Here is a 27,997-nt window from a genome sequence, read left to right on the forward strand (position 1 = left end):
ATTAAACTAGACGCCTACCCCTCAGACCGATGCCTTCACATAAACAGTTGAGCCTCCTTCACTTCAAGTCTAGGCATGATCCATCAGCTGCCTCTTTGCTGGTTCCTGGGATGGGCGAGTCTGAGCTCATGAGCCTTTAAGAGCGGATTCTCGGATTGCTTCAGTTTTGTGGGTTTCAGGACGCGAGCCCTGTTGGTTTTCAAAGTTAGATGTTTGAGGGCTCCTCTTTCAAGTGTGTGTCTTGAAGGTTGGGATGCCTGATGTGGGGTTTGAACCCTTTGTTCCTCAGGGAGAAGCTCTGGGTTTTGAGTTCCTTCCTGATTGTGGGTCACTGTGCCAGGGATGGGGTTTATGGTGTGCCAGCCTCTCCTACCTGCTTCAGTGTGGTTTTCTCCTTGTTTGTCTGATGTGTAGTTGTTATTCAGCCAGCTTTCAGGTTTTTTAAAGAGGAAATTGTTCCATATGTAACTGTAGTCTCAGGGTGTCCATGGGAGGAGGTGAGCTCAGGATCTTCCTACGTTGCCATCTTGAACTGAAACTCCAAGTTAAACATTTTTGAAATTTTATCTAGTTGAGCTGTAAACCAGGAATACCTTGCCTTGCAAGGTGGTGAGTTCATTATTCCTGGAGGAACACAGTACTAACTGGGTGGCCATCTCTCTGGAATTACTGCACTTGATGGGGCAGGGTGCTGGGGGAGTTGATCTCTCTTTCCTTCCAACTCAAGATTGTGAGTCGGAACCCAAGTGTACTATTTGCCTTAGACTTAGAGAATGATTTACTCAGTTCTCTTCCACGAGGAAGCAACTGATGTACTTGAACTCTTATGCCTTCATTGAAGATATTAAGACTGACGTAACCTGTGGACATCATGTCTGGGAAGCCCTGAGGATACAGGGCAGAAAATGTCAAAATCAGCATAATAATGCAGATGTCAACACAAGTCAAGATCATCATACTAATATATGAACTGGGGAATCAATAATGATTGGACGTGAGTTCATGAAGCAGTGTTTACCCATTTCTGACATGTCTCCAGGAAATTTCTGTATCAACACTAGCACGTGGTAATATATTTGGTCAGCTCATCTTACCATGCACTTACTCATTCATTTATTCACTCGCGTTGCTCATCCATCCATTCCTTCATGTGTACAACATGTATGAGGTACTTACTATGAGCAAGCCTGTCTGTAAGACACAGAGATGTCATCCTGTTTGCAAGAAGCCTGTGCCCTTGGGAGTGAACAGTCAAGGACACCTATAATAGGATAGAAGCAAGGCTGTGGTTGAGATTTCTACCAAGGCGCGGCATCTGACTTTCTGGGTTGGGTAGTGCTCAGCAAGGATTGGCAGTGTTGTGTTGAGTAGCACGGATGACTGGCAGAGGCACTGAGAGGCAGTGGCTGCTTAGAAGCATCAGAAGAGGGTGGGGTAGCTAAAAGGATGCAACAGAGAGGGAGGTGGAGGATGAGGCTGGGCAGGGAGTCAGCTAGTGAGTGGCTTTGTCTATTACATGACAATTTTTGGATTTTTTTAGGCAGCAGGAATGCACTAATGAATTTAAAGCTTAATGGTCAGATGTGCATGTTAGAAAGCTCACTTTGCAAGACACAGTGTTAGGAGTTGACCACAATAACTCAAGGAAGAGATGACTTGCATTTGAATCTGGGTGGCGGCAGAAGGGATGAAGAGGAGGAACAGAGTCCAAAGGTGTGAGAACTAGCACCAGGGGTCATTTGAGTAATGAATTTGAAATATTATAGTTAGATAGATAAAGTGAATATATATTATATAGCACAATGTATATAGTTAGCATGTATGTTTAACATTAATATTATATATATATATATATATGTAATAAAGTGCTTAGTATGATGCTTTGTATCTAATGAACATTTGTCAGTAAAACTAACATTTGTATCCAAAAATGGTGCTTCCACTCTCTCTTTTGGCAGTATTTCTGGATGACCTTTTCTGTTCCATTGATCCACCTGTCATTTCTTCTTTCATTATCTCACTATCTTTTTTTAAAGTAATTTTTATTGGAGTATAGTTGATTTGCAATGTTGTGTTAGTTTCAAGTGTACAGCAAAGTGAATCAGTTATACATGTACATATATCTACTCTTTTTTTAGATTCTATTCCCACATAGGTCATTACAGAGTATTGAATAGAGTTCCCTGTGCTATACAGCAGGTTCTTATTAGTTATCTCTTGTATATATAGTAGTGGGTATATGTCAGTCCCAATCTCCCAATTTATCCCTCCCCCACTTTCCCCCTTGGTAACCATAAGTCTGTTTTCTACATCTGGGATTCTATTTCTGTTTTGTAAGTAAGTTCATTTGTACCAGTTTTTTAGATTCCACATATGAGCGATAGCATATGATATTTGTCTCTGTCTGACTTACTCAGTATGACAATCTCTAGGTCCATCCATGTCGCTGCAAATGGCATTATTTCATTCTTTATTAAATGGCTGAGTAATATTCCATTATATGTATGTACTCACTATCTTTTTTTAAAATTTTATTTATTTATTTTTGGCTGTGTTGGGTCTTCGTTTCTATGCGAGGGCTTTCTCTAGTTGTGGCAAGCGGGGGCCACTCTTCATCGCGGTGCGCGGGCCTCTCACTATCGCGGCCTCTCTTGTTGAGGAACACAGGCTCCAGATGCGCAGGCTCAGTAGCTGTGGCGCACGGGCTTAGTTGCTCCGCGGCATGTGGGATCTTCCAAGACCAGGGTTCGAACCCATGTCCTCTGCATTGGCAGGCAGATTCTCAACCACTGCGCCACCAGGGAAGCCCCACTATCTTAATAATAAGAGCTTTTCAGTGTGTTTTCCTAGCTGATAGGTTAAATCCCTTCCTGGCTCTTCTTCACACATTCCTCTCTGTCTCTGTGATCATGCTGGCTTCCTCGGGAAGGCCCCCTCACTCTCCCAGGTGTACATGGAATTCCAGAATAAGCCTGGAATTACGGTGCACTATTAAGCTTATGGCTATGACTTCCTGAGTGTCTGTAAGTTTTATCAGCTTCCAAATGCTTTGACATGGTGTGGGATCTCCCTGGGACTCTGTGACTTTCAGGAGGCGTTGGGGCCTCTGTAGAGACCCCCCAACACATGCTTTCCCAATGGAAGAAGGCCATGCGACATGTTGGGCTCTTTGGCTGTGTGTGTGTTTGTGTGTGTCTGTGTCTGTGCGTGTGTGTGTTGTGTGTGTCTGTGTTGGTGGGTGTGGTTTCCCCCACACTAGGCTGTGGCTGCCAAGATGATGAGGAGCTTTATGAGTTGACAAAGCCCCAGGCTGCATTTTGTTTCTGTCTCTACCCTGGAGTTTGTGCGTCTGTTTTGAGTTGCGTCCCTGTTTCTGAAAGAATAATGTTGGTTATCTGTAAACTCATCAGTTTAAACTGTAACCCTGGAGAAAATTATATCCTTAGTTGTATGCAGGGAGGTAGGAAGGTAGCTGGGAGCTGATGTACAACCTTGGCTCTTTATTTTTGCTGCCACTATGGAGCCTTTGTAGCTTGGGCCAAACCGAAGACAGAAGTGGGCAGAGTGATTGATTATTGCTGAGCGGTTATCAAGCCAGGGTACCTCGGGACTCCTGGGCTCAGTGTGAGATAGATGAAGCTGCTCCCTCATCCACATGAGGTGTCCTGCAGAAATTCGGTGTTGACTCAACTGCACTAGAAGGGAATTTCTAAAATTTCAGAGGTGGAGGTTATTTTTATTAATTAATATTTGGAAAATTGGGTGGCTATTGGAGAAAAGAATGTATAGTTTAGAGCATCAATGCTCTAACCTCTCTGCATCTATGTAAAATTTCCTCTCAGTCACCATAGCGCTTTTTTTTTTTAACATCTTTATTGGAGTATAATTCTTTACAATGGTGTGTTAGTTTCTGCTTTAAAACAAAGTGAATCAGTTATACATATACATATGTCCCCATATCTCTTCCCTCTTGCGTCTCCCTCCCTCCCACCCTCCTTAACCATAGCACTTTAATTAGTATTGCTTTATTTCTTAATATCAGATAGGCCCCCCCTCAGTTTTCTTCTTTTAGAAAAATATCTAAGTTTTATCACCTCTGTGTTCTTCTAGGTTAATTTTAGAACCTTTTGTTATGTTTCAGAAAAAAAATTCCATTTGGAATTATATTAAACCTGTACATTAAAAAGAAATAATGGTACCTTCATAACATTCCATCTTCTAATTAAGAAACATGTCTCCCTCTGCCAGTTTATATATGTCTCATTTTATCCATTTAGTAAAATTTTATAATTTTCCTCCTATTGGTTAAAGTTATGTCTAAGTGTACTGTCATAGTTGTTGCTTTTACAAATAGAAATTTTTTTTACATTTGATACTCTGGTTGGTTATAGCCAGAATACAAAACACTGCCCTGGAAGCACTTAATGTCACTGGCATGGCCATCTTCAAGGTTACCAGGGCCCTTTTCACTGCCAAACCAAATGGCCCTTTTCAGGCTTGATTTCCCTGTGACATTCATCAGTGTGGACACTCTTTTTCTTTATGAATATACATGTACTATAATATGTAGTGGTAATCCCTCTTCTCTTCTCCTAGTAGATGTTTTTCTCATGGGTATTTAATTTTCTTTTTCAACATCACTTTATAATAGATGGCTCCAAGTTCAATCTTCACATCTCATCCATACTCATCCATATATACTCAACCGTTTTTAAGACCTTTCTATGGGTCAGGCACTGGGGTGACCACATCCCTGCCATTAAGTACCTAGACGTGGAACCATGGGAGAAGCCTTCCTATGGGACAGGTAAGATGCTGTATCTGTCAGGATCCCAGCAGGAAACAAATGTCACACTCAGAAGGGGTGTTTAAAGGGATTTTAGCAAAACATTTACAAAGGTTTGGGCAGAGTTAAGGGAAATCAGCAAGGAATGACCAGGCATGGTGAATTACTCCAAGGCTAGGAACAGAGGAGGAAGCAGTTGCCATGCCAGTGCCTAAAGGGGCAGGAAGCAGGGAGAGGTTAACAGAACACGGGGTTAGCTCTAAGCCTAGGCTAACCCTAGGAGATACCTGCCTGAACACAACTGTGCCATAGTAGAATGCAGCCTCTACCAAACCACACCTGGTCGGGAGGGAGCTGGAGGGTAAATACCCCAACCTCTCTCTCTTCTTGTCCATCAGTCTCCTCAAGGCAGCTTCTGGTGGTTGAGCCCATCCCAAAACCAGAAGGCAAGGGAACCCATGATGCTGTCTAAATAGGTCTGTCTCCTGGGGCATAAAGCAGAGAAAAAAGGTGGAGAGAAACATGAAGAATATTCAGTAAAGGTGCTATGGGATGGCTGACCTCAATTGGTTCTTCCTTCTTCCTTAACTTCAACTTCTTGCCAGTAGCATCCCTTGGCTCTGCAGTCTTCAGCTACAGTAACTCAAGAGGCAGTGCCTCTGGAGGGAGAAGAAGGCAATGCCGAGTCCTCTCAGGCCTGGGGCCAAGCAGCCACCTCATTCTCTTCCCTCTTTCCCTCCTTCTTCTCTTTGCCAATTACAACTTCCATGCCTACACGTTCATATCAGTCTGCAGCGGCTACAGTTGCTTCTGGCCAAAAAGCAAAGGGCACTTTCAGAAAAGAAAGTTCCCTGGGTGCATGGAGTCATCCCAGCTTGTCCCAGTGGCATCTTCTCCCAGCTAAGTAAGGATCAACTTGAGTCTTGTTGGTGAACTTGAACTTTTATTTATTGTTGCCAACAGTTTCTGGGACCTGCTAAGTAAGCACATTAAAATGCAAGTGAAAATTTTTGCTGCTTTGTTGAACCTTTCTGGCAGATTCAGTTGGGGGGAAAATGGGAACACATGGACCACAAAATATATAATTCATAGTTGTCACATTGCACTCTGAGGAATGATCTTTTTTGAGGCTGCTAAGTGGGTGCCTTTCATGATGGAAGAAATAATGCCACAGAAAGGGGAAAAAAATCTCACTTGGGAGGCAGCATTCCCCATGTGTCCTTGGTAGGATTAGCCTGCATTCCTGGACTTAATTCCTATGCCATTTTGTACTAAATTCCCTCCCTGGCCCCTCTGCCTGCATTGGAAAGGCTGTCCATGGGAGCATGCTGGGCAAACACAGCTGAGATGTATTTTAGCTCCGAGGTGGCATTTAATGACCCGGGATTGGAAGCTATCTATTTAGGCTGGACAAAAGAAATGCTGTATCGTCAAGGGGAGGAAAAGGTGTGCACAGATGAAATAAGAGGAAGAATCAGATGTTTTCCACTGAACCTGCTGAGTTAAGTTGAAGGTCAATCCTGCTCCATTTGGGCAGTCTCTCTTCTTGACCCTTGGGCTCCATTCTGGCAAGAAAACCACAGAAGGCTGAGTTTCTGGCTTTCGATAAGAGGCTGCAAATATTGGGGAGGGAAAAGGGAAACCCAGGGTGAATGATCAAAAGCAGACAAAACGAGGAGAAGAACCCACTGTCAGTAGTCTCTTTATCATCTTCTAAAATTATGTAATATTTCACACATCATATATATCACATATGTGTCAGGTAATAATTATATAATGAATACTAGCCATGTCTCCCTCCCAGCTTTACAATGGAGCGTTACCAGGATCTTGAGGTTCTTTGGGTGTCCTTCTCCCGTCATAATCCATGCTCTTTTTTACTGCTGTTTATAGTTTCAGTACATAGATTTTTATTTCTAAACTATATTTTGATTACTTTTTGAAACTTTGTATAAATGGAATTCTATGCATTTTTAAACATCTTTATTGGAATATAATTGCTTTACAATGATGTGTTAGTTTCTGCTATGTAACAAAGTGAATCAACTATACATATACATGTATCCTCATATCCCCACCCTCTTGCGTCTCCCTCCCAACCTCCCTATCCCACCCCTCAAGGTGGACATGAAGCACCTAACTGATCTCCCTGTGCTATGCGGCTGCTTCCCACTAGCTATCTATTTTACATTTGATAGTATATATAAGTCCATGCCACTCTCTCACTTCATCCCAGCTTACCATTCCCCCTCGCTGTGTCTTCAAATCCATTTTCCATGTCTGCATCTTTATTCCTGTCCTGCCCCTATGTTCTTCAGAACCTTTTATTTTTTAGATTCCATTTATATGTGTTAGCATACAGTATTTGTTTTTTACTTTCTGACTTAACTTCACTCTCTATGAGTCTCTAAGTCCATCCACCTCACTATGAATAACACAATTTCGTTTCTTTTTATGGCTGCGTAATATTCCATTGTATATATGCACCACATCTTCTTTATCCATTCATCTGTCAATGAATAGTTAGGTTGCTTCCATGTCCTGGCTATTGTAAATAGAGCTGCAATGAACATTTTGGTACATGACTCTTGTTGAATTATGGTTTTCTCAGGGTATATGCCCAGTAGTGGGATCGCTGGGTTGTATGGTAGTTCTATTTTTAGTTTTTTGAGGACCCTCCATACTGTTCTCCACAGTGGCTATATTAATCTACATTCCCACCAACAGTGCAAGAGGGTTCCCTTTTCTCCACACCCTCTCCTGCATTTATTGTTTGCAGATTTTTTGATGGTGGCCATTTTGACTGGTGTGAGGTGATACCTCATTGTAGTTTTGATTTGCATTCCTCTAATGATTAGTGATGTTGACCATCCTTTCATGTGTTTGTTGGCAATCTGTATATCTTCTTTGTAAAATGTCTGTTTACATCTTCTGCCCATTTTGGATTGGGTTGTTTGTTTTTTTTGATATTGAGCTGCATGAGCTGCTGGTGTATTTTGGAGATTAATCCTTTGTCAGTTGCTTCATTTGCAAATACTTTCTCCCATTCTGAGGGTTATTTTTCATCTTGTTTATGGTTTCCTTTTTTGTGCAAAAGCTTTTAAGTTTCATTAGGTCCCACTTGTTTATTTTTGTTTGTATTTCCATTTCTCTAGGAGGTGGGTCAAAAAGGATCTTGCTGTGATTGATGTCATAGAGTGTTCTGCCTATGTTTTCCTCTAAGAGTTTTATAGTGTCTGGCCTTACATTTAGGTCTTTAATCCATTTAGAGTTTATTTTTGTGTATGGTGTTAGGGAGTGTTTCATTCTTTTACATGTAGCTGTCCAGTTTTCCCCGCACCACTTATTGAAGAGGCTGTCTCTTTTCTCCATTGTATATTCTTGCCTCCTTTGTCAAAAATAAGGTGACCATATGTGTGTGGGTTTATCTCTGGGCTTTCTATCCTGTTCCATTGATCTATATTTCTGTTTTTCTGCCAGTACCATACTGTCTTGATTACTGTAGCTTTGTAGTATGGTCTGAAGTCCAGGAGCTTGATTCCTCCAGCTCCATTTTTCTTTCTCAAGATTGCTTTGGCTATCCGGGGTCTTTTGTGTTTCCATACAAATTGTGAAATTTTTGTTCTAGTTCTGTGAAAAATGCCAATGATAGTTTGATAGAAATTGCATTGAATTTGTAGATTGCTTTGAGTAGTATAGTCATTTTCACAATGTTAATTCTTCCAATCCAAGAATATTGTCTATATCTCCATCTGTATGTATCATCTTTAATTTCTTTCATCAGTGTCTTATAGTTTTCTGCATACAGGTCTTTTGTCTCCTTAGGTAGGTTTATTCCTAAGTATTTTATTCTTTTTGTTGCAATGGTAAATGGGAGTGTTTCCTTGATTTCTCCTTCAGATTTATTGTTATCAGTGTACAGGAATGCAAGGGATTTCTGTGCATTACTTTTGTATCCTGCTACTTTACCAAATTCATTGATTAGCTCTAGTAGTTTTCTGGTAGCATCTTTAGGATTCTCTATGTATACTATCATATCATCTGAAAGCAGTTAACAGTTTTACTTTTTCTTTTCTGATTTGGATTCCTTTTATTTCTTTTTCTTCTGTGATTTCTGTGACTAAAACTTCCAAAACTAAGTTGAATAATAGTGGTGAGAGTGGGCAACCTTGTCTCATTCCTGATCTTAGTGGAAATGGTTTCAATTTTTCACCATTGAGAACGATGTTGGCTGTGGGTTTGTCATATATGGCCTTTATTATGTTGAGGTAGGTTCCCTCTATGCCCACTTTCTTTTTTTTTTTTTTGCGGTATACGGGCCTCTCACTGTTGTGGCCTCTCCCGTTGCGGAGCACAGGCTCCGGATGCACAGGCTCAGCGGCCATGGCTCACAGGTGCAGCCGCTCCGTGGCATGTGGGATCTTCCCGGACCAGGGCACGAACCTGTGTCCCCTGCATCGCCAGGTGGACTGTCAACCACTGCGCCACCAGGGAAGCCCTATGCCCACTTTCTAGAGAGTTTTTATCATGACTGGATGTTGAATTTAGTCAAAAGCTTTTTCTGAATCTATTGAGATGATCATATGGTTTTTCTTCTTCAATTTGTTAATATGGTGTATCACACTGATTGATTTGCATATATTGAAGAGTCCTTCCATTCCTGGGATAAACCCCACTTGATCATGGTGTATGATCCTTTTAATGTGCTGTTAGATTCTGTTTGCTAGTATTTTGTTGAGGATTTTTGCATCTGTATTCATCAGTGATATTGGCCTGTAGTTTTCTTTTTTGTGGCATCTTTGTCTGGTTTTGGTATCAAGGTGATGGTGGCCTCGTAGAATGAGTTTGGGAGTGTTCCTCCCTCTGCTATATTTTGGAAGAGTTTGAGAAGGATAGGTGTTAGGTCTTCTCTAAATGTTTGATAGAATTCGCCTGTGAAGTCATCTGGTCCTGGGCTTTTGTTTGTTGGAAGATATTTAATCACAGTCTCAATTTCAGTGCTTGTGATTGGTCTGTTTATATTTTCTATTTCCTCCTGGTTCAGTCTCAGAAGGTTGTGCTTTTCAAAGAATTTGTCCATTTCTTCATATAGTTGCTTGTAGTAATCTCTCATGATCCTTTGTATTTCTGCATTGTCAGTTGTTACTTCTCCTTTTTCATTTCTATTTCTATTGATTTGAGACTTCTCCATTTTTTTCTTGACCAGTCGGGCTAATGGTTTATCAATTTTGTTTATCTTCCCAAAGAACCAGCTTTTAGTTTCATTGATCTTTGCTCTTGTTTCCTTCATTTCTTTTTCTGTTATTTCTGATCTTTCTTTATGATTTCTTTCCTTCTGCTAACTTCCGGGGTTTTTTGTTCTTCTTTCTCTAATTGCTTTAGGTGTAAGGCTAGGTTGTTTAATTGAGATGTTTCTTGTTTCTTGAGGTAGGATTGTATTGCTGTAAACTTCCCTCTTAGAACTGCTTTTGCTGCATCCCATAGATTTTGGGTCTTCGTGTTTTCATTGTCATTTGTTTCTAGGTATTTTTTTATTTTCTCTTTTTTTTAATTTAATTTAATTTTTTTACACAGCAGGTTCTTATTAGTTATCCATTTTACACATATGAGTGTATATATGTCAATCCCAATATCCCAGTTTATCACACCACCACCTCCCCCTGCCAGATTTCCTCAGTGATCTCTTGGTTATTTAGTAGTGTATTGTTTAGCCTCCATGTGTTTGTATTTCTTACACATTTTTTTCTGTAATTGATATTTAGTCTCATAGCGTTGTGGTCGGAAAAGATACTTGATACAATTTCCATTTTCTAAACTTTACCAAGCCTTGATTTGTGACCCAAGATATGATCTATCCTGGAGAATGTTCCATGAGCACTTGAGAAGAAAGTGTAATCTGCTGTTTTGGATGGAATGCCCTATAAATATCAATTAAGCCCATCTTGTTTAATGTATTATTTAAAGCTTGTGTTTCCTTATTTATTTTCATTTTGGATGATCTGTCCATTGGTGAAAGTGGGGTGTTAAAGTCCCCTACTATGATTGTGTTACTGTTGGTATCCCCTTTTATGGCTGTTAGCATTTGCCTTATGTATTGAAGTGCTCTTTGCTGGGTGCATAAATATTTACAATTGTTATATCTTCTTCTTGGATTTATCCCTTGATCATTATGTAGTGTCCTTCATTGTCTCTTGTAATAGTCTTTATTTTAAATTCTATTTTGTCTGATATGAGAGTTGCTACTCCAGCTTTCTTTTGATTTCCATTTGCTTGGAATATCTTTTTCCATCCCGTCACTTTCAGTCTGTATGTGTTCCTAGATCTGAAGTGGGTCTCTGGTAGACAGCATATATACGGGTCTTGTTTTTGCATCCATTCAGCCAGTCTGTGTCTTTTGGTTTGAGCATTTAATCCATTTACATTTAAAGTAGTTATTGATATGTATTACTATTTTCTTAATTCCTTTGGGTTTGTTACTGTAAGTGTTTTCCTTCTCTTGTTTCCTGCCTAGAGAAGTTCCTTTAGCATTTGTTGTAGAGCTGGTTTGGTGGTGCTGAATTCTCTTAGCTTTTGCTTTGTCTGTAAAGGTTTTAATTTCTCTGTCGAATCTGAATGAGATCCTTGCTGGGTAGAGTAATCTTGATTGTAAGTTTTTCCCTTTCATCACTTTAAATATGTCCTGCCACTCACTTCTGGCTTGCAGAGTTTCTGCTGAAAGATGAGCTGTTAACCTTATAGGGATTCCCTTTTATGTTAATTGTTGCTTTTCCCTTGCTGCTTTTAATATTTTTTCTTTGCATTTAATTTTTGATAGTTTGATGAATGTGTGTCTTGGCATGTTTCTCCTTGGATTTATCCTGTATGGGACTCTCTGTGCTTCCTGGACTTGATTGACTATTTCCTTTCCTATATTAGGGAAGTCTTCCACTGTAATCTCTTCAAATATTTTCTCAGTCCCTTTTTCTTTCTCTTCTACATCTGGGATCCTTATCATTCGAATGTTGGTGCATTTAATGTTGTCCCAGAGGTCTCTGAGACTGTCCTCAATTCTTTTCATTCTTTTTTCTTTATTCTGCTCTGCAGTAGTTATTTCCACTATTTTATCTTCCAGGTCACTTATCCGTTCTTCTGCCTCAGTTATTCTGCTACTGTTTCCTTCTAGAGATTTTTAAATTTCATTTATTGTGGTGTTCATCATTGTTTGTTTTGTCTTTTGTTCTTCTAGGTCCTTGTTAAACATTTCTTGTATTTTCTCCATTCTATTTTCAAGATTTTGTATCATCTTTACTATCATTACTTTGAATTCTTTTTCAGGTAGACTGCCTATTTCCTCTTCATTTATTTGGTCTGGTGGGTTTTCACCTCACTCCTTCATCTGCTGTGTGTTTCTCTGTCTTCTCATTTTGCTAAACTTACTGTGTTTGAGGTCTTCTTTTTGCAGGCTGCCCCCAGTTGTTCCCATTGTTTTTTTTTTTTTTTTTTTTGATGTCTGCCCCCAGTGGCTAAGGTTGGTTCAGATTGTGTAGGCTTCCTGGTGGAGGGGACTGGTGTATGTACTCTGGTGGATGAGGCTGGATCTTGTCTTTCTGGTGGGCAGGACCACGTCTGGTGGTGTGTTTTGGGGTGTCTGTGACCTTATTATGATTTTAGGCAGCCTCTCTGCTAATGGGTGGTGTTGTGTTCCTGTCTTGCTAGTTGTTTGGCATAGGGTGTCCAGCACTGTAGCTTGCTGGTCATTGAGTGGAGCTGGGTCTTAGCATTGAGTTGGAGATCTCTGGGAGAACTTTCACCGTTTGATATTACGTGAGGCCAGGAGGTCGCTGGTGGACCAGTGTCCTGAACTCGGCTCTCCCACCTCAGAGGCTCAGGTCTGACACCCAGCCAGAGCACCAAGACCCTGTCAGCCACATGACTCAGAAGAAAATGGAGAAAAAAAAGAATGAACAAAAGAAAAATAACTAAATAAAATAATAAAGTTATTAAAGTAGAAAAAAGTTATTAAAAATAAAAAATAAAAAAGTAATAAAAAAAAGAAAGAGAGAAAGAAAGAAGAGAGCAACCAAACCAAAAACAAATCCACAAATGATAACAAGCACTAAAAACTATACTAAAAACAAAAAACCCAGATAGAACCCTAGGACAAATGGCAAAAGCAAAGCTATACAGACAAAATCACACTAAGAAGCATACACATACACACTCACAAAAAGAGAAAAAGGAAAAAAATATATATATATATAAAAGGAAGAGAGCAACCAAATCAGTAAACAAATCTACTAGTGATAATAAGCTCTAAATACTAAACTAAGATAAACATAAAACCAGAAACCAGTCAGTCGCATACAGCCAACCCCTAGTCTACTGTTGCTCCTAAAGTCCACCACCTCAATTTCGGGTTGATTCGTTGTCTATTCAGGTATTCCACAGATGCAGGGTACATCAAGTTGATTGTGGAGATTTAATCTGCTGCTCCTGAGGCTGCTGGGAGAAATTTCCCTTTCTCTTCTTTGTTCGCACAGCTCCTGGGGTTCAGCTTTGGATTTGTCCCCGCCTCTGCATGTAGGTCACCTGAGAGCATCTGTTCTCCCCCCAGACAGGACTGGGTTAAAGTAGCAGCTGATTAGGGGGCTCTGGCTCACTCAGGACGTGGGGAGGCAGGGGTACGCAGTGTGGGGCGAGCCTCCGGTGGTAGAGGCCAGCATGACGTTGCAACAGCCTGAGGCGTACCATGTGTTCTCCCGGGGAAGTTGTCCCTGGATCACGGGCCCCTGGCAGTGACGGGCTGCACAGCCTCCCTGGGGGTGTAGTTAGTGACCTTTGCTTGCACACAGGCTTCTTGGTGGCTGCAGTAGCAGCCTTAGCATCTCATGCCCGTCTCTAGTGTCCACGCTGATAGCTGCAGCTCGCGCCCGTCTCTGGAGCTCATTTAGGCAGTGCTGTGAATCTCCTCTCCTCGTGCACCTGGAAACAATGGTCTCTTGCCTCTTCGGCAGTTCCAGACCTTTTCCCTGACTCCCTCCCTGCTAACTGTGGTGCACTAGCCCCTTCAGGCTGTGTTCACGCAGCTGACCCCAGTCCTCTCCCTGGGATGTGACCTCTGAAGCCCGAGCCTCAGCTCCCAGCCCCAACCCGTTCTCAGGTGAGCAGACAAGCCTCTCGGGCTGGTGAGTGCTGGTTGGCGCTGATCCTCTGTGCAGGAATCTCTCCACTTTGCCCTCTGCACCCCTGTTGCTGCTCTCTCCTCTGTGGCTCCTAAGCTTCCCGCCCACCACCCCCGTCTCCACCAGTGAAGGGGCTTCCTAGTGTGTGGAAACTTTTCCTTGTTCACAGCTCCCTCCCAGAGGTGCAGGTCCTGTCCCTATTCTTTTTTCTCTGTTTTTCCTTTTTTTTTTTTTTTTTTGCGGTATGCGGGCCTCTCACTGTTGTGGCCTCTCCCGTTGCAGAGCACAGGCTCTGGACGCGCAGGCTCAGCGGCCATGGCTCACGGGCCCAGCCGCTCCACGGCATGTGGGATCTTCCCGGACCAGGGCACGAACCCGTGTCCCCTGCATCGGCAGGCGGACTCTCAACCACTGCTCCACCAGGGAAGTCCTGTTTTTCCTTTTTTCTTTTGCCCTACCCGGGTACGTGGGGAGTTTTTTGCCTTTTGGGAAGTCTGAGGTCTTCTTCCATCATTCAGTAGGTGTTCTGTAGGAGTTGTTCCACATGTAGATGTAGTTTTGATGTACTTGTGGGGAGGAAGGTGATCTCCACATCTTACTCGTCCACCATCTTGAAGGCGCCCCTCAATTCTATGCATTTTTGATGCTCGCTCTTTACATGAAGTCTGTGAGATTTATCTGTTTATCTGGAAGTCATTCATTCTCATTGCTGTATAGTATTCCTTTTTAATGAGTGTATTACCGTTTATTTACCATTCTTCATTGTATTTTGAACACTGGATTCTTCCTTCCTACAGAATTTTCTGGGCAGAGTATTTGTGTGTATGTTGGGAACTGGGTGGAATGTCTTATTCTGTCTCCATTACTTTTGGATGGTCAAATAATTAATCCTTCTAAGCCTCCATTTTTTCATCTCTAAAGTGATCATGGTAATATCTACCCTGCCTGCCTAAGAGAAAAATGGATACAAAAGCATTTAAAAATTTTAGAGCCTAAACAACAGTCAACAGTGGGTGGAGAGAGAGTGGTCAAGTGGATTTATGAAAACAGCAGAAAGTTTAAGCACTTGGTTGGTATTGAGATGTTTCTCCATCCTTTTAAGTCTTCCTTCCTTGAAGTCTTGAGCTTCAAATGAAGCTTCAGTGAGAGAACATGCATGCAGAGTACAGAAGTAGTAAGTCCTAAAGTATGCAACTCCTACTGTAGATATGGTGGAAGCATAAGAGGGCATGTGGTCAGAGAACACTTCCTGAGCATCGTCTCTTTGTTCTTGCTACTCAACATCTTGGCCCTCCCACTCCTTACAATGGCTATGGTCCCCTCCAAACTGATAGCTGCCAGGGTTCATGTTTTGGGCCTCCTCTACCTTCTGGACTTCCATGCCCAAGTGTTTCAGCTCCCCACTGGATGTATGATCCTATCTGAATGTCCCATGAATGCTCCATATACCACATGTAGAGACTAGAATGCATCTTCTCGAACTTCCTTCTGTGTGCCCTGTTTTGTGAGTGATATTGCCACTCAGTCCTCTCGCTGGAAACCCCAAGCTCACTCACTTATTCCTTCTCTCTCACCCTAACTCGTGTCTGTCTCCTGCCTTGTGATGATATCTCTTAAATGTTTCTCAAATCTCTCCTCTCTTTTTGATCACCACCACTCATACCTTAACATGATGCCCCTTCTATCCTGGTCTGGGCTGCTGCAACAGCTCCAGAACTAGTCTCCTTATCTGTCACAGAGACCAGGTTTTATCCTCCCTTGTATCTCTAACTGTATCCAGAACTCAGGTCTCATCTTCCTTTAACAGCTGCAGAACCTTAACAAAGTTACCACGTTCTCAGATTCAGTGTCCTCATTTGTCAAATAGAGATCATTATCATACCTTCCTCATGAGGTTTTCAAAAGATTAGATGAAACAGTGATACAATATATGTAAATCACTTAGCAGGGTGCTTCCCAGCACACAACAGATGCTCAATAAATGGTAGTTGACCTTACTGTTAGTGCCTGTTCTTGTGCTATCTACCTTTTGGTAAAAATTGTAAATTGTGCCTCAGATCATGTTACTTTCCTTCTCCATGCTTTAGATACCTTGTCATGTACAGATAAAATCTAACCTCAAGGGAACCAAGGCTGCATAATGAATCTTGTGGGCCCTAAGCACTTTGGCCTTCACAGAAAAACAATAAAACAACAATTTAAAAAAGAGTATTAAAAATTTTATTTGATGACTGTGTCTTTCTGATTTTAAAAGAAATTTAAACATCTTCCTGAACCCTTAAAAATATTGGGGGGGCCTCCCTGGTGGCGCAGTGGTTGAGAGTCCGCCTGCCGATGCAGGGGATACGGGTTCGTGCCCCGGTCTGGGAGGATCCCATATGCCGCAGAGCGGCTGGGCCCCTGAGCCATGGCCGCTGGGCCTGCGCATCCGGAGCCTGTGCTCCGCAACGGGAGGGGCCGCAACAGTGAGAGGCCCGCATACCGCAAAAAGAAAAAAAAAAAAATATTGGGGGACCTAGGCACTGTGTTTACTGTGATGAATAGATAAGTCCTCCCTGAAGGGACCATGTACCTTCTCTCTCTCTCTCTTTTTATCCCCAGTCTTGCTGAGGTTATTTCCTCCCAATCATCCTTTTTTCTTTTAGTTTCTCTCTCTCTCTTTCCTCCCTCCCTCCCTCCCTTCCTTCATTCCTTCCTTTCTTCCTTCCTTCCTCTCACTCTCCATCTGTCCCTGTTACTCCTTTCTTCCTTGATGTCTTTCTTTTGTTTCATTAGTTTTTGTTCTTTTGTTTATTAATGCTTTTCTGGGGCTTTCTCTCTTTTTTTTCTAATTCCTTGGGTTAGATGCTTACCTTATTAATTATCAGTTCTTCCTTTCCCCCCCTTAATATATGCATTTATATAGTTACTTCCAAGTATTGCATTAGCAGGATCCTACAAGTTTTGAGATGTACTGTTTCATGTTCTGTTAGTTTCATGTAACTTCTAATGGCAATGTGATTAATTATTTGACCCACATTTGTTTTAGAAGTCTTTTAAAACTGCCCAAATGTGTGAATCCTTTGTGGTATTTTTATTGTTGGCTTCTGTTTTTTATTGCTTTATGTTCAAAGGTGATCTGTAAGCTAGGTTGAGACTTGTTTGTGGCCTGTCAATTGTTTCAATGTTCCATATACTCTTGTAGAGAATACACGATTATTAGAAAGTCAGGTGCAATGTCCATTAGATCAAACATCTTAACTTTGTTGTTCAGTTCTACCGTATCTTTGCTAAATTTTTGTCCTTATCTGTTCAGTACTGAGAGATGTATTAATATTTCCCACTATGATTGTGGATTTGTTAATTTCTTCTTGTAATGTGGTCCATTTTTGCTTTATGTAATTTGAAGCTATGTTGTCAGGTGCTTGGTAGTTTGTAATTCCTAAGAGCTTCTGTTAGATTGTTACTTTTATCGTTATGTAACGACCTTCTTCATCCCCATAAGGCTGTTTGCCCTAAAGTCTGTTTTTATCTGATGTTTATAGAGTGATTCCAGCTTTCTTTTGGTTAGTATTGTCATGGTCTATATTTTCTTTATCCAATTCCACTCTGTTTTTTTGATATTGATTGTATTCATTTTGCGTAGTTACTATAACCAATGACCATAATCTTGATGGCTTAAAACAACAGAAATTTTTTCTCTCACAGTTTGAGGCTAGAATTCTGAAATCAAGATGTTGGCCAAGCCATGCTTTCTCTGAAGGGTCTAGGAAGTAATCCTCCCTTTCCTCTTCCTAGCTTCTGGAAGTTGTTAGCAATCCTGGGCATTGCTTACCTTGCAGCTGTATCCTTCAATATCTGTTGTCAAATGACCTTCTTCCCTCTGTGTATCCATGTTTGTATCTCTAAATTTTTCTCATATGAGTATACCAGTTATATTAATTTGATTACATATGCAAAACCCCTATCTCCAAATAAAGTCATACTCATAGGTTCAGAGTAGACAGGGGGCCACTGATCAACTCAGTACCTTCATAATTAGAAATTATGAAACATTTAAGGCATACAAAAGGTCTTGTATTCTGTGCACGTTTGAGCTCCAAAACGTCAGCCTTTAGTTAATGAGCAATGCATCCTTCACCCCATCCCAGCAGATAGAGTCTCAACTCTGATTAAAACTTACCTCTGGGCATTTCCTTTAACTTCTTGCAAGCTCAGCTATGCATTTACAGTATTAAAAAAGTTTTCATTCAGAATTTTTAGGTAGTTTATTGGAAGGTTTTCCTGTTGTTTTAGCCTTCCGTCTTGCTGGAAATAGAATTGTCTATCATAAGCGGGTTTTTAAAAATAGCTTTATTGAGATTTTTTTCACATGATATCATTCATCCACTGAAAGTGTACAATTTAGTGGTTTTTAATATACTCACAAAGTTGTACAAACATCACCACACTCTATTTCCAGAACATTTCCATCGCCCAAAAAGACACTCGATACACATTAGCAGTCACTCCCCATTCCCTCCCCAAATACCCACCACCCTAAGCAGATACAGATCTACTTTCTATCTCTATAGATGTGCCTATTCTGTGCATTTCAGGTAAACAGAACCATACAGCATGTGGTCTTTCCTGTCCAGCATTATTTATTCGGCATGTTTTCAAGGTTCACTCATGTTGTATATATCACTACAGACAGTCTCTGACTTACAGTGGTTCGTTTTATGATTTCCTTGACTTTATGATGGTACAAAAGTGATAAGCATTCAGTAGAAACCATACTTTGAATTTTGATCTTTTCCTGGGCCAGCAATATGCAGTACGGTACTGTCTTATGATGCTGGGCAGTGACAGCGAGCCACAGCGCGCAGTCAGTCATGTAACATGAAGGTAAACAACCAACACATTTACAACCATCTTGTACCCATGCAACCATTCTGTTTTACACTTTCTGTACAGTATTCAATAAATTTCGTGAGATATTCAACACTCTTTATTATAAAACATGCTTTGTGTTAGAATGAGTTTGCCCAACTGTAGGTAAGTGTTCTGAGCACGTTTAAGGGAGGCTAGGCTAAGCTATGATGTTTGGGAGGTTAGATGTTTTAAATGCATTTTCAACTTACGATATTTTCAACTTCTGATGGGTTTATCAGGATGTAACTCTTTTGTAAGTTGAGGAAGATCTGTACTTCTTTAAAAAGATAGTTTTTTATTGCCAAATAGTATCACATTGTGTGGGTGTACCACATTTTGTTTTATTCACTTATCAGTTGATAGACACAGCTAATCTGAATAATGCTTCTATGAACATTTGTGTACAAGTTTTCAAGTGGGCATATCTTTTCATTTCTCTAGGGTAAAAATTGGAACTGCTGGATCATATGGTAAAACTACGCTTAGCATTTTGAAGAAATGCCAGACTATTTTCCAAAGTAGCTGCACCATTATGCATTCCCACTAGTAATGTCCTATCGGGAGTGATTTTAAAATCCAACACAGGTGTCTATACTTGACCTGGGACGAGTCCTTACAGATTTTGGAGCACAGCGAAGGTGATGTTATTGGAATGGTTGGTGCACAGTGATGTGGCATGAGAGATTAAAGACCAGGAAGCAGGTCACTTCCTGTGACCAGGAAGTGTTGGAGTAATCCAGTTCTCAGTTGATGGTTCCTCTGTTGGGCTGGTGGAGGGCAGAAAAGATGTCAGGGTTCCCGAAGAACACCATGGATGGTGGAAATGATTCTCAGGTAGAAAAATGATGTTCACTTGAGACCAATCCTGAGATGCTTGCTGAACCTTTCCTTACTGATTTTATATCACAGAAAATAAATTTTTATTTTCAGAGAAGCAGGAAACGGAATACAGGTCTTGCCATTATGGGGTGGAGGACCATCCTGTGACTGGAGCAGATTTACTGGCCTTTGACTTACTTGAGAGTGCCTTCCTGGGAGTTTATGGTCCTCCTAGGCTTTGTGGTCTGCCCTCCACGAAAGCTGAGGATGCTTTTTACATCTCTGGTCCATGGTCTTCCTGCCCGTGGTAGGAAGTGGGGTGTGTGTGTGTGCACACGCCTGATGGTGAACAGGGTAGCTTGAGCATTTGAAATAGCCAAAGAGAATGAGAACCCTTAACAGCAGAAGTTTCCAAGCCGAGAAGTAAAACCTCCCATAACTGTAGGATTTTAAAATTACCCATCAAGCTGTTTATCGTTTAATGGAACAACAGGTATAAAGCTACCACCATCCTGGGAACGTGCAATTGCTCAATGAAGCTTGTTACAGAGGCCTTCTACTCTACTGGGCATGGTTATCACCACTATGGGTTTTTCTTCTCTGTGATTTATTCTCAAACATTTTGTGTTTCCTTTTGCCATTTAAATGAGATTTAAATAAAACCATTAGGTATAGAACGGTGGCAGATGGTTACACACTTTAAACTCATGATAAAATCAATATGTATATTATTCTCTGTTCAAATGAAGCAAAAACACCTGCAGTCTGGAAGTTCCTTATTACTGCCTTTTCTATGTTGTACGGGGCATCTCCTGGAATATCTAGCCTTGTGGTAATTGATCATGAAGAAAGGAAATCAGGCAGGGATGACAGCCCGAGTTCTGTCCCATTTTGTGTGTCTTTCTTGGTCCACATGTCCCCTGCTTTTGGCAGTCTCTCCCTTTTATAGACTGCCCCTGCCGTCCACCCCATTTCCCAAAAGGAAGGGAGAGGCTCTTCACGGGTGACCAGCCTTAACCCCACACCTCACAGTTGCTCTGACCTTCCTCTCAATAGGATGTGTTCAGGGCATATTCCGATACCAATAAATTGAGAACATAATTTTTTCTGCGACGGGTAATGTTAAAATTTCCACTGAAGCTATATCTGAGCCTGAGTGGCATATCCTGGTATGGTGGTTTTCAAATAATTCTTTTTCTCCCCCTCCTTTTTCTAGGTTTATCTAAATCCCTTGGGCTCATTGAAGGATATGGTGGGCGGGGCAAAGGGGGCCTTCCTGCTACCCTTTCCCCGGCTGAAGAAGAGAAAGCCAAAGGACCCCATGAGAAGTATGGCTACAATTCCTACCTCAGTGAAAAAATTTCACTGGATCGTTCCATTCCGGATTATCGTCCCACCAAGTAAGTTCTGATTCAGTCATTCAGAGGAACTTGCTTTATCAGATGGTTGGGCGTAGACCCATGTGTGTGACATTTTCTTGTGTTACTTGTAACTAGTGGAGGAGCTTTTATCTCATCTCCTCCATAATCAATAAATAGTACTATTGATTATGAAAATAAATAGAGCTAAATAAGAATTTTTAATTTTTTTTTTTTTTTTTTTTTTCTGTGGTACGTGGGCCTCTCACTGTTGTGGCCTCTCCCGTTGCGGAGCACAGGCTCCGGACGCGCAGGCTCAGCGGCCATGGCTCATGGGCCCAGTCACTCTGCGGCATGTGGGATCTTCCCGGACCGGGGCACGAACCCGTGTCCCCTGCATCAGCAGGTGGACTCTCAACCACTGCGCCACCAGGGAATCCCAAGAATTTTTAATTTTTATAAAATAATACAGAAGCATAGAGAAAGGTCCGTGATACAAAAAATGTTTAAGTAAAAATTTAAAAATCAACATGATCTCATTACCTAGAGGTGGTGACTGGTAAGATACTAGTATTTTGTCTTTGAGTCTTTTTTCTATACAGATTATGAGCATATGATGTGCTTCATTTATCCTTTTCTTCATTTATTATTTCATGAGCATTTTCTGATGTTATTAGTTATGATCATTATTTTCATTGTTAGAAATTTAGATTATTTCCAATGTTTCATTATTATAAATAACACTTTGATGGATATCTCCCCACTCAAATCTTTATGTATATTGATTTGATATTTACTTTCTTAATCCACACTTCTAAAGGTGTAATCCTTAGATCACACTGTAGGAATACTTTTGGAGGCTCTAGATACATATAGTGATATTTTCCTCCAGAAAGTTTATAGAAGTTTCTGCTCCTATTGGAATTTTACTAGACCCTTCCCAAACTGGGTACTAGCATTTAAATAATGCTTTTCCCAGCTGGTAGGTGAAAGAGTACATCCTGTGATTGTTTCAACTTACAATTTTTGTTTGAGATTCTTACCTTTGAAACAGTTTGTTTGCGTCTTGGTTGGTTTATGAAAGGTCTTTGTTCTGTGCTCTCAGATTTAAGAATTATTTGTTTTCTCCTTGTGAAAGAGAGAAGAGAGATTGGTGGGAAAATCAAGATGCTGGGGGAAAACATCCTATTTTCTAGGCAGTAGTCCTCCTTGGCTTTTCAAACAGATGCTTCATCTTCTGTTAGATTTGTGGTGTCTCTCTTTCTTTCATTTGCAGTGTGCCCTTGCTTAGAGTAGATTATTCCTTTTTCAAATGGATTTTGTACAAATCAGTTAAGTATCCTGGTTACTGAGAAAAATAGATTCAAGATAAGGAAAATTATCTTAAATGAATTTAAAATTGCAGCATTAGCTGAGAAAACTGTTAAATCACTCTCTCTGCCTAATAAGCATATATTCATTTTGAATCACTAGGAAAACATACATCACCCCTGTTGGAAGCTATTTTGTGTTCCTGGACTTTTGCTCTCAAAAACATCTGGCTGTTTTCATTTCCTGGTGCTCTCTGATTAGCCTTTCTTATTTGGATGTTGGCAAATAAACAGAGCTGTTATTTTTGTAGTCCTGTGAGAATGAAGATGCTTCCAACGTGGAGCTTAGTGGAAATGGGTCAGTTGAACAATATCAGTGAACACATATTATGTACCAGATGGTTTTCCCCACACTAGAGGCAGAACAGTGGATAAGATAGTCCTTGCCTACATACTCTTGTCTAGGTAGGGAGAGAGATGTGCAAGCAGATCAATCCAGCACATTGTGGTCTATGTGGGTATGTCAGGCCAGAGACATACACAGTATGTACAGGGAGGATCTGGGAAGGTTTCCTGCTTGAGATGATGCATAAGCTTAATCTTGAAGGCCCATTAAGGGTTAGAAAATTAAAGAGAGGGGACAGATAAAGACAAGTAGGAAGGGGAATAGCAAGAGCAGAACTGGGGGTGCAAATAAAAACATGGCACGCCCAGGGAGGAATACACAGCTCTGTAGTGCTCTATAGTGTAGCATGGTGGCTTGAATATACCAGGGGTCCCCAACCGCCGGGCTGCAGACCAGTACTGGTCCATGGCCTGTTAGGAACTGGGCCACACAGCAGGAGATGAGCGGTGGATGAGTGAGTGAAGCTTCATCTGCCACTCCCCATTGCTCGCATTACTGCCTGAACCATCCCCTTCCCCCCCAACCCCACGCCCATGGAAAAATTGTCTTCCAGTAAACCGGTCCCTGGTGCCAAAAAGTTTGGGGACCGCTGGAATACACCACTTAGATTTCATCCCTCCGGAAACTTTACTAAGATGATAGTAAAGGACTACAGAGGATGACAGCCTATAAGAGACAAAAACAGGTTAGGCTCCCACAGCAGGGAAGAAACACCCACAAAGTTTTGGAAGATGGAAAGAGGATGGATGAATGGTAACTGACATAGCAAACTGGATGAGGCTGAGACCCAACCTTCTACATATGATGGGAAGTGGTGGGAAGGGCAGGAGAATATAGGCCTAGTCACACCTCAGAACCCCAGAGACTCAGGACTTGAAGGTTCTGGGTACCTCTGATGGCTGGGAGGTAGATCTGAATAGAAGGATTATAGCTGTGTCCCCAGATCCTTTCTTCAACTTTACAGAGCCAGACGCTGCCTTTCCCTACCTGGTGGAACATGGGAGGTTTATTCCCTGGAGAAGGTGAACTCTGGGCTTTAGTTCCTAAGATGACAGAGGATAGGGCTGTGTACTAAGTGGGGACACCCTTGGCCTCATTACCTCTCCAAGCTTTCACACTACTGTAGTCCAGATTTGGAAGAATCCACTCTAAGGAAGCCATTCAACCTAAGAGAAATGCCAATAGATCTGATAGGTCCCCCGCATCCCCGAAATGTCTGGGTTCTACTCATTAAACATTAGTAAGGCTCATCCATCTACACAGAGCTCTCTTACTCTAAAATAAGAAAGGAGAACCAGGATCCCTAGACATTTCAGGAGAATCTCTATTATAAAGAGCCTTAGCAACAAGAAGAAGAACAATAGAAAAGGCATTTGGAGGAAACAGACACACTTTAAAACTATAATTAATGTCTTAGTTCATGGAATGTTTTGTTTTATTCACAAAATAAGAATCAAGTGGTATGTTAAAGTGATAATCAGAGAATGAACAAGAGATCTTGGAAGTTAAGAATAAGATAGAAATAAATAGTTCAATGAAAGGTTAGTTAAATAAATTATTGTGGTGATCACTTCAAAATATATACAAATATCGAATTATTATGTTATACACCTGAAACTAGTACCGGGTTATATAGCCACCGTGCTGTACAATACATCCTCATGACTTAACCGAAGTTTGTACCTGTTGACTCACTTCATCCATCCCCACCCCCTCCTCACCTCTGGCAACTGTGATCTGTTCTGTCAATGAACTTGGGTTTGTTTTTTAAGAGTCTGCATATAAGTGAGATCTTACAGTATTTGTTTCTCTGACTTCCTTCACTTAGCATAATGCCTTCAAAGTCTATTCATGTCATTGCAATTGGCAAGATTTCATTCTTTTTATTGCTGACTCATATCTATATGTATCACATTCTCTTTATCCATTCATCCATTTGTGTACACTTAGTTTGTTTCCATATTGTGCCTATTGTAAGTAATGCTGCAGTAAACATGGGGAGGGTGAATATATCTTTGTGAATTAGTGTTTTTGTTGTTTTTTTCTATAAATACCCAGAAGTGGAATTGCTATATCATATGGTAGTTCTATTTTTAATTTTTTGAGAAACCTCCACATTGATTTCCATAGTGACTGCACCAATTTACATATCTAGCAACAATGCAAAAGGGCTCCCTTTTCTCCACATCCTCGCCAGCACTTGTTTTTTCTAGTCTTTTTGTAAATAGCCATCCTAACAGGTGTGAGGTGATATCTAATTTTTTTTTTTTTGGCTGCATTGGGTCTTTGTTGCTGCGCGCAGGCTTTCTCTAGTTGTGGCGAGCGGGGGCTACTCTTTGTTGTGTTACGTGGGCTTCTCATTGCGGTGGCTTCTCTTGTTGTGGAGCACACGGGCTCAGTAGTTGCGGCTCACGGGCTCTAGAGCGCAGGCTCAGTAGTTGTAGCGCACGGGCTCAGTTGCTCCACAGCGTGTGGGATCTTCCCGGAGCAGGGCTCGAACCCATGTCCCCTGCATGGGCGGGTGGATTCTTAACCACTGCGCCACCAGGGAAATCCCTCTCATTGTTTTTTATTTACATTTGCCTGATGACTAGTGATGTTAAGCATCTTTTCATGTAGCTGTTGCCCATCTGTATATCTTCTTCGGAAAAGTGTCTATTCAGATCCTCTGCCCATTTTTAAAACAGATTGTATGGGGGTTTTTTGCTGTTGAGTTATATTAATTCTTTATATATTTTAGATATTAATCTCTCATCAGATTTATGATTTGCAAATACTTTCTCCCATTCAGTAGGTCATCTTTTCATTTTGTTGATGGTTTTCTTTGCTGTGAAGAAACGAATTTAGTCCCCCTCATTTATTTTTGCTTTTGTTGTCTTTGCAAACAAAAAATCTTTTCACCATTCTTTCAGAAAGTTTGGAACTGAATTAGTGATGGGCACACACACACACACACGCACATACACACACACACACAAAGCTTGTGAAAAAAGGAAAGCAATTATTAGCACAGAAAAAACCCAAAAGTTCCTCAAGAAAGGAATTGCAATTCTATATATTCTGTGGCTGAGCTGTGAACAATATAATCATACAAATATTGAATAGGTATTAAACCACAAATTATGGTATAACTCTGTTGGAAGAAAGAAGAGGCAAAATGTGTATGTGAGGTGTGGGTAGTATAAGAAAATTAAACCTTTATGGTCAGAAACAGAAAATCAATTGAAAATATCTAGAATTTAAACATCAGGAATTGCAGCATAATGATTATTATTTAGAAACATTGAGAGTACAGAAATGGGATAAGACTGTATATATTTTGTTTTAATAAAATAGAAGTTTAATTACGCCATAAATGTAAATCTACACCAAAAAATTAAGTGCAAGGTAGAAGGGTGAAAGTATAATAGAAGAAAGAGTTGGAGAACTGGGTTGAATGATGTAACCACCTCTGCCTTTTTAGATTTTTCTGGCAGCTATATGGAGGATGAATTTGAAGGTGAAATTAAAGATGAACTTGAGAGCTTGCCCACAGGTCATACATGGTAACCAGAGGTAGCGTTATAAATTCTGGGCTCCACAGCCAAAGGTACCAAATCAACCTTGGTTAGTTGCAAATTCATCCCTGCCACCAAAGAAGGGCAAGGGCCTTGCCTGTAGAAGCTGCTCCTCTGATATTTGAGCCCAGGGGATAGGAAGGGAGGTAGCTGTCTGGGGCCAGAGCACTTTCTTTCCGCCCCGTGCAGCCCAAACCCAGGAGGAATTATCCCCCCACGGGCAAGATCTTGCTTGTGACACTGCCCAAAAGCTCTCTCGAGTTTAGAGAACTGAAATTGGCTAATTTCATTGCAATTTTATACAGAACCTCAAGTTGCTTTAATTCTTATTGGTTTCTTATTACACTACTCTTGACAGAGTTGTTTCTCTTATAAATATGAATGAATTTGGGGGTAACAGTGGGATTAACCATTTGTTGGTCACATTTCATGCAAATGGATTCCAAAATGTTTTCTGTTTTATTTTAATTCTGTGATTTTCTTTTCTTCCCCTGGACAGATATTTTAAATTTGTATGAACCCGCAACTGTCAATCTTTCCATCTTCATTTCTTCACTGCTTTAAAGCAGAGAAAGAGTACTTATAAATATTCTACTCTGTTTTGTGTTCCTTTTCCACGACTCTATGTTTCACTCCTCCATCCATCCAGAGCTTATTTTGGAATATGGTACAAGATATGTATCTTTTGTTTCAAATGTCTGTCCTTTTTTTTTTCAAAGCAGCTTTTTCAAAATGATTTTGGAAATAACACTTCTCTTTCTCTTATTTGGAGCTGTTAAATGGAATACATTTTGTACTTTTTATACATAAATGGGCTTATTTTCTAGGCTCTGTGCTATTTCTTTGGTCTGGTTTTTTTTTTTTCATTTTCTTCTCTTTCCTTTCTTTTTCTTTTTTATTTTTTAAATCATGGAAAATGATTTTTGACTGAAGTCCCCAGTCTGCCAGACACTGTGCTAAAGACATGGTGAGGCACAAGGCATATCTTGGCCCCCTAAGAAATCAAAGCAAGTGGGGGAGGCAGGTGGGGCTTTGCAATCTTTTGACTTGTTTTCAGAGGACCTTAGAAACTAAGATTAGGGGATGTGCACTTCTGGGAGAGTCAGAGGCAGCGCAGAGGTGACCTTGATCTTAATGGTGAAGACAGAACATTGGAGAGAGTGAACAGCATGTGCAAGAGGACTGGGAAAGTTCTTGGATTTCAGGGCTGGGAGAACAGCACAGAAACTTTGGGTTGAGTCATAGGGTCTCCAGAGTGAATCTTGGAAGAAGAGGTTGGAGGGAAATGGGGAGGCAGGTTGTAAAGCACCTTATGTGCCGCCACTGTGTTAGGTGAGGATGTTCGTCGTTGTCATTGGATGCCAGTGAAGGACTTGAGTCAAGATTGTATTTTTGTGGTAATTTCTTAAAAAAAATAATGTTTAACTGTGACAAGAATGTGGAGAAATGTTAGAGGCGTTGGAGGCTGGGAGTAGGATGGCTAAATAAAATCTCTTCTTTTCCCACTCAGCACCTGTTGAGCGCCAACCATTTGCTAGGCATTGCTTAACAGAAGAGAAAGACTTGATAATACAGTGAGTGTTTTATAATTATCCTATTCCTTTCACGGAAGTGATTTCTCTGTAAAAAACCAAGGACTGTGCAGGGATGGAGTGGAAGGGCTCGATTTCAAGAAAAGCATTCTAAGAATCAGTGAGATGAGTCATT

At 40.9% G+C, this 27,997-nt stretch overlaps 1 protein-coding gene across 1 annotated transcript in view; it reads left to right on the forward strand.

The window, feature by feature from the left end:
• Positions 1-27,997, forward strand: part of GALNT17 (polypeptide N-acetylgalactosaminyltransferase 17) — a 480,774-nt gene that overhangs the window by 180,076 nt on the left and 272,701 nt on the right. Inside the window, exon 2 of the mRNA XM_060077976.1 lies at positions 20,876-21,059. Coding sequence (XP_059933959.1) covers positions 20,876-21,059 — 184 coding nt within the window. The remainder of the gene's footprint in view (positions 1-20,875; positions 21,060-27,997) is intronic.

The sequence above is a fragment of the Mesoplodon densirostris genome, chromosome 16, assembly GCF_025265405.1.
Source record: "Mesoplodon densirostris isolate mMesDen1 chromosome 16, mMesDen1 primary haplotype, whole genome shotgun sequence".
In the NCBI taxonomy this organism is placed as follows: Eukaryota; Metazoa; Chordata; class Mammalia; order Artiodactyla; family Ziphiidae; genus Mesoplodon; species Mesoplodon densirostris.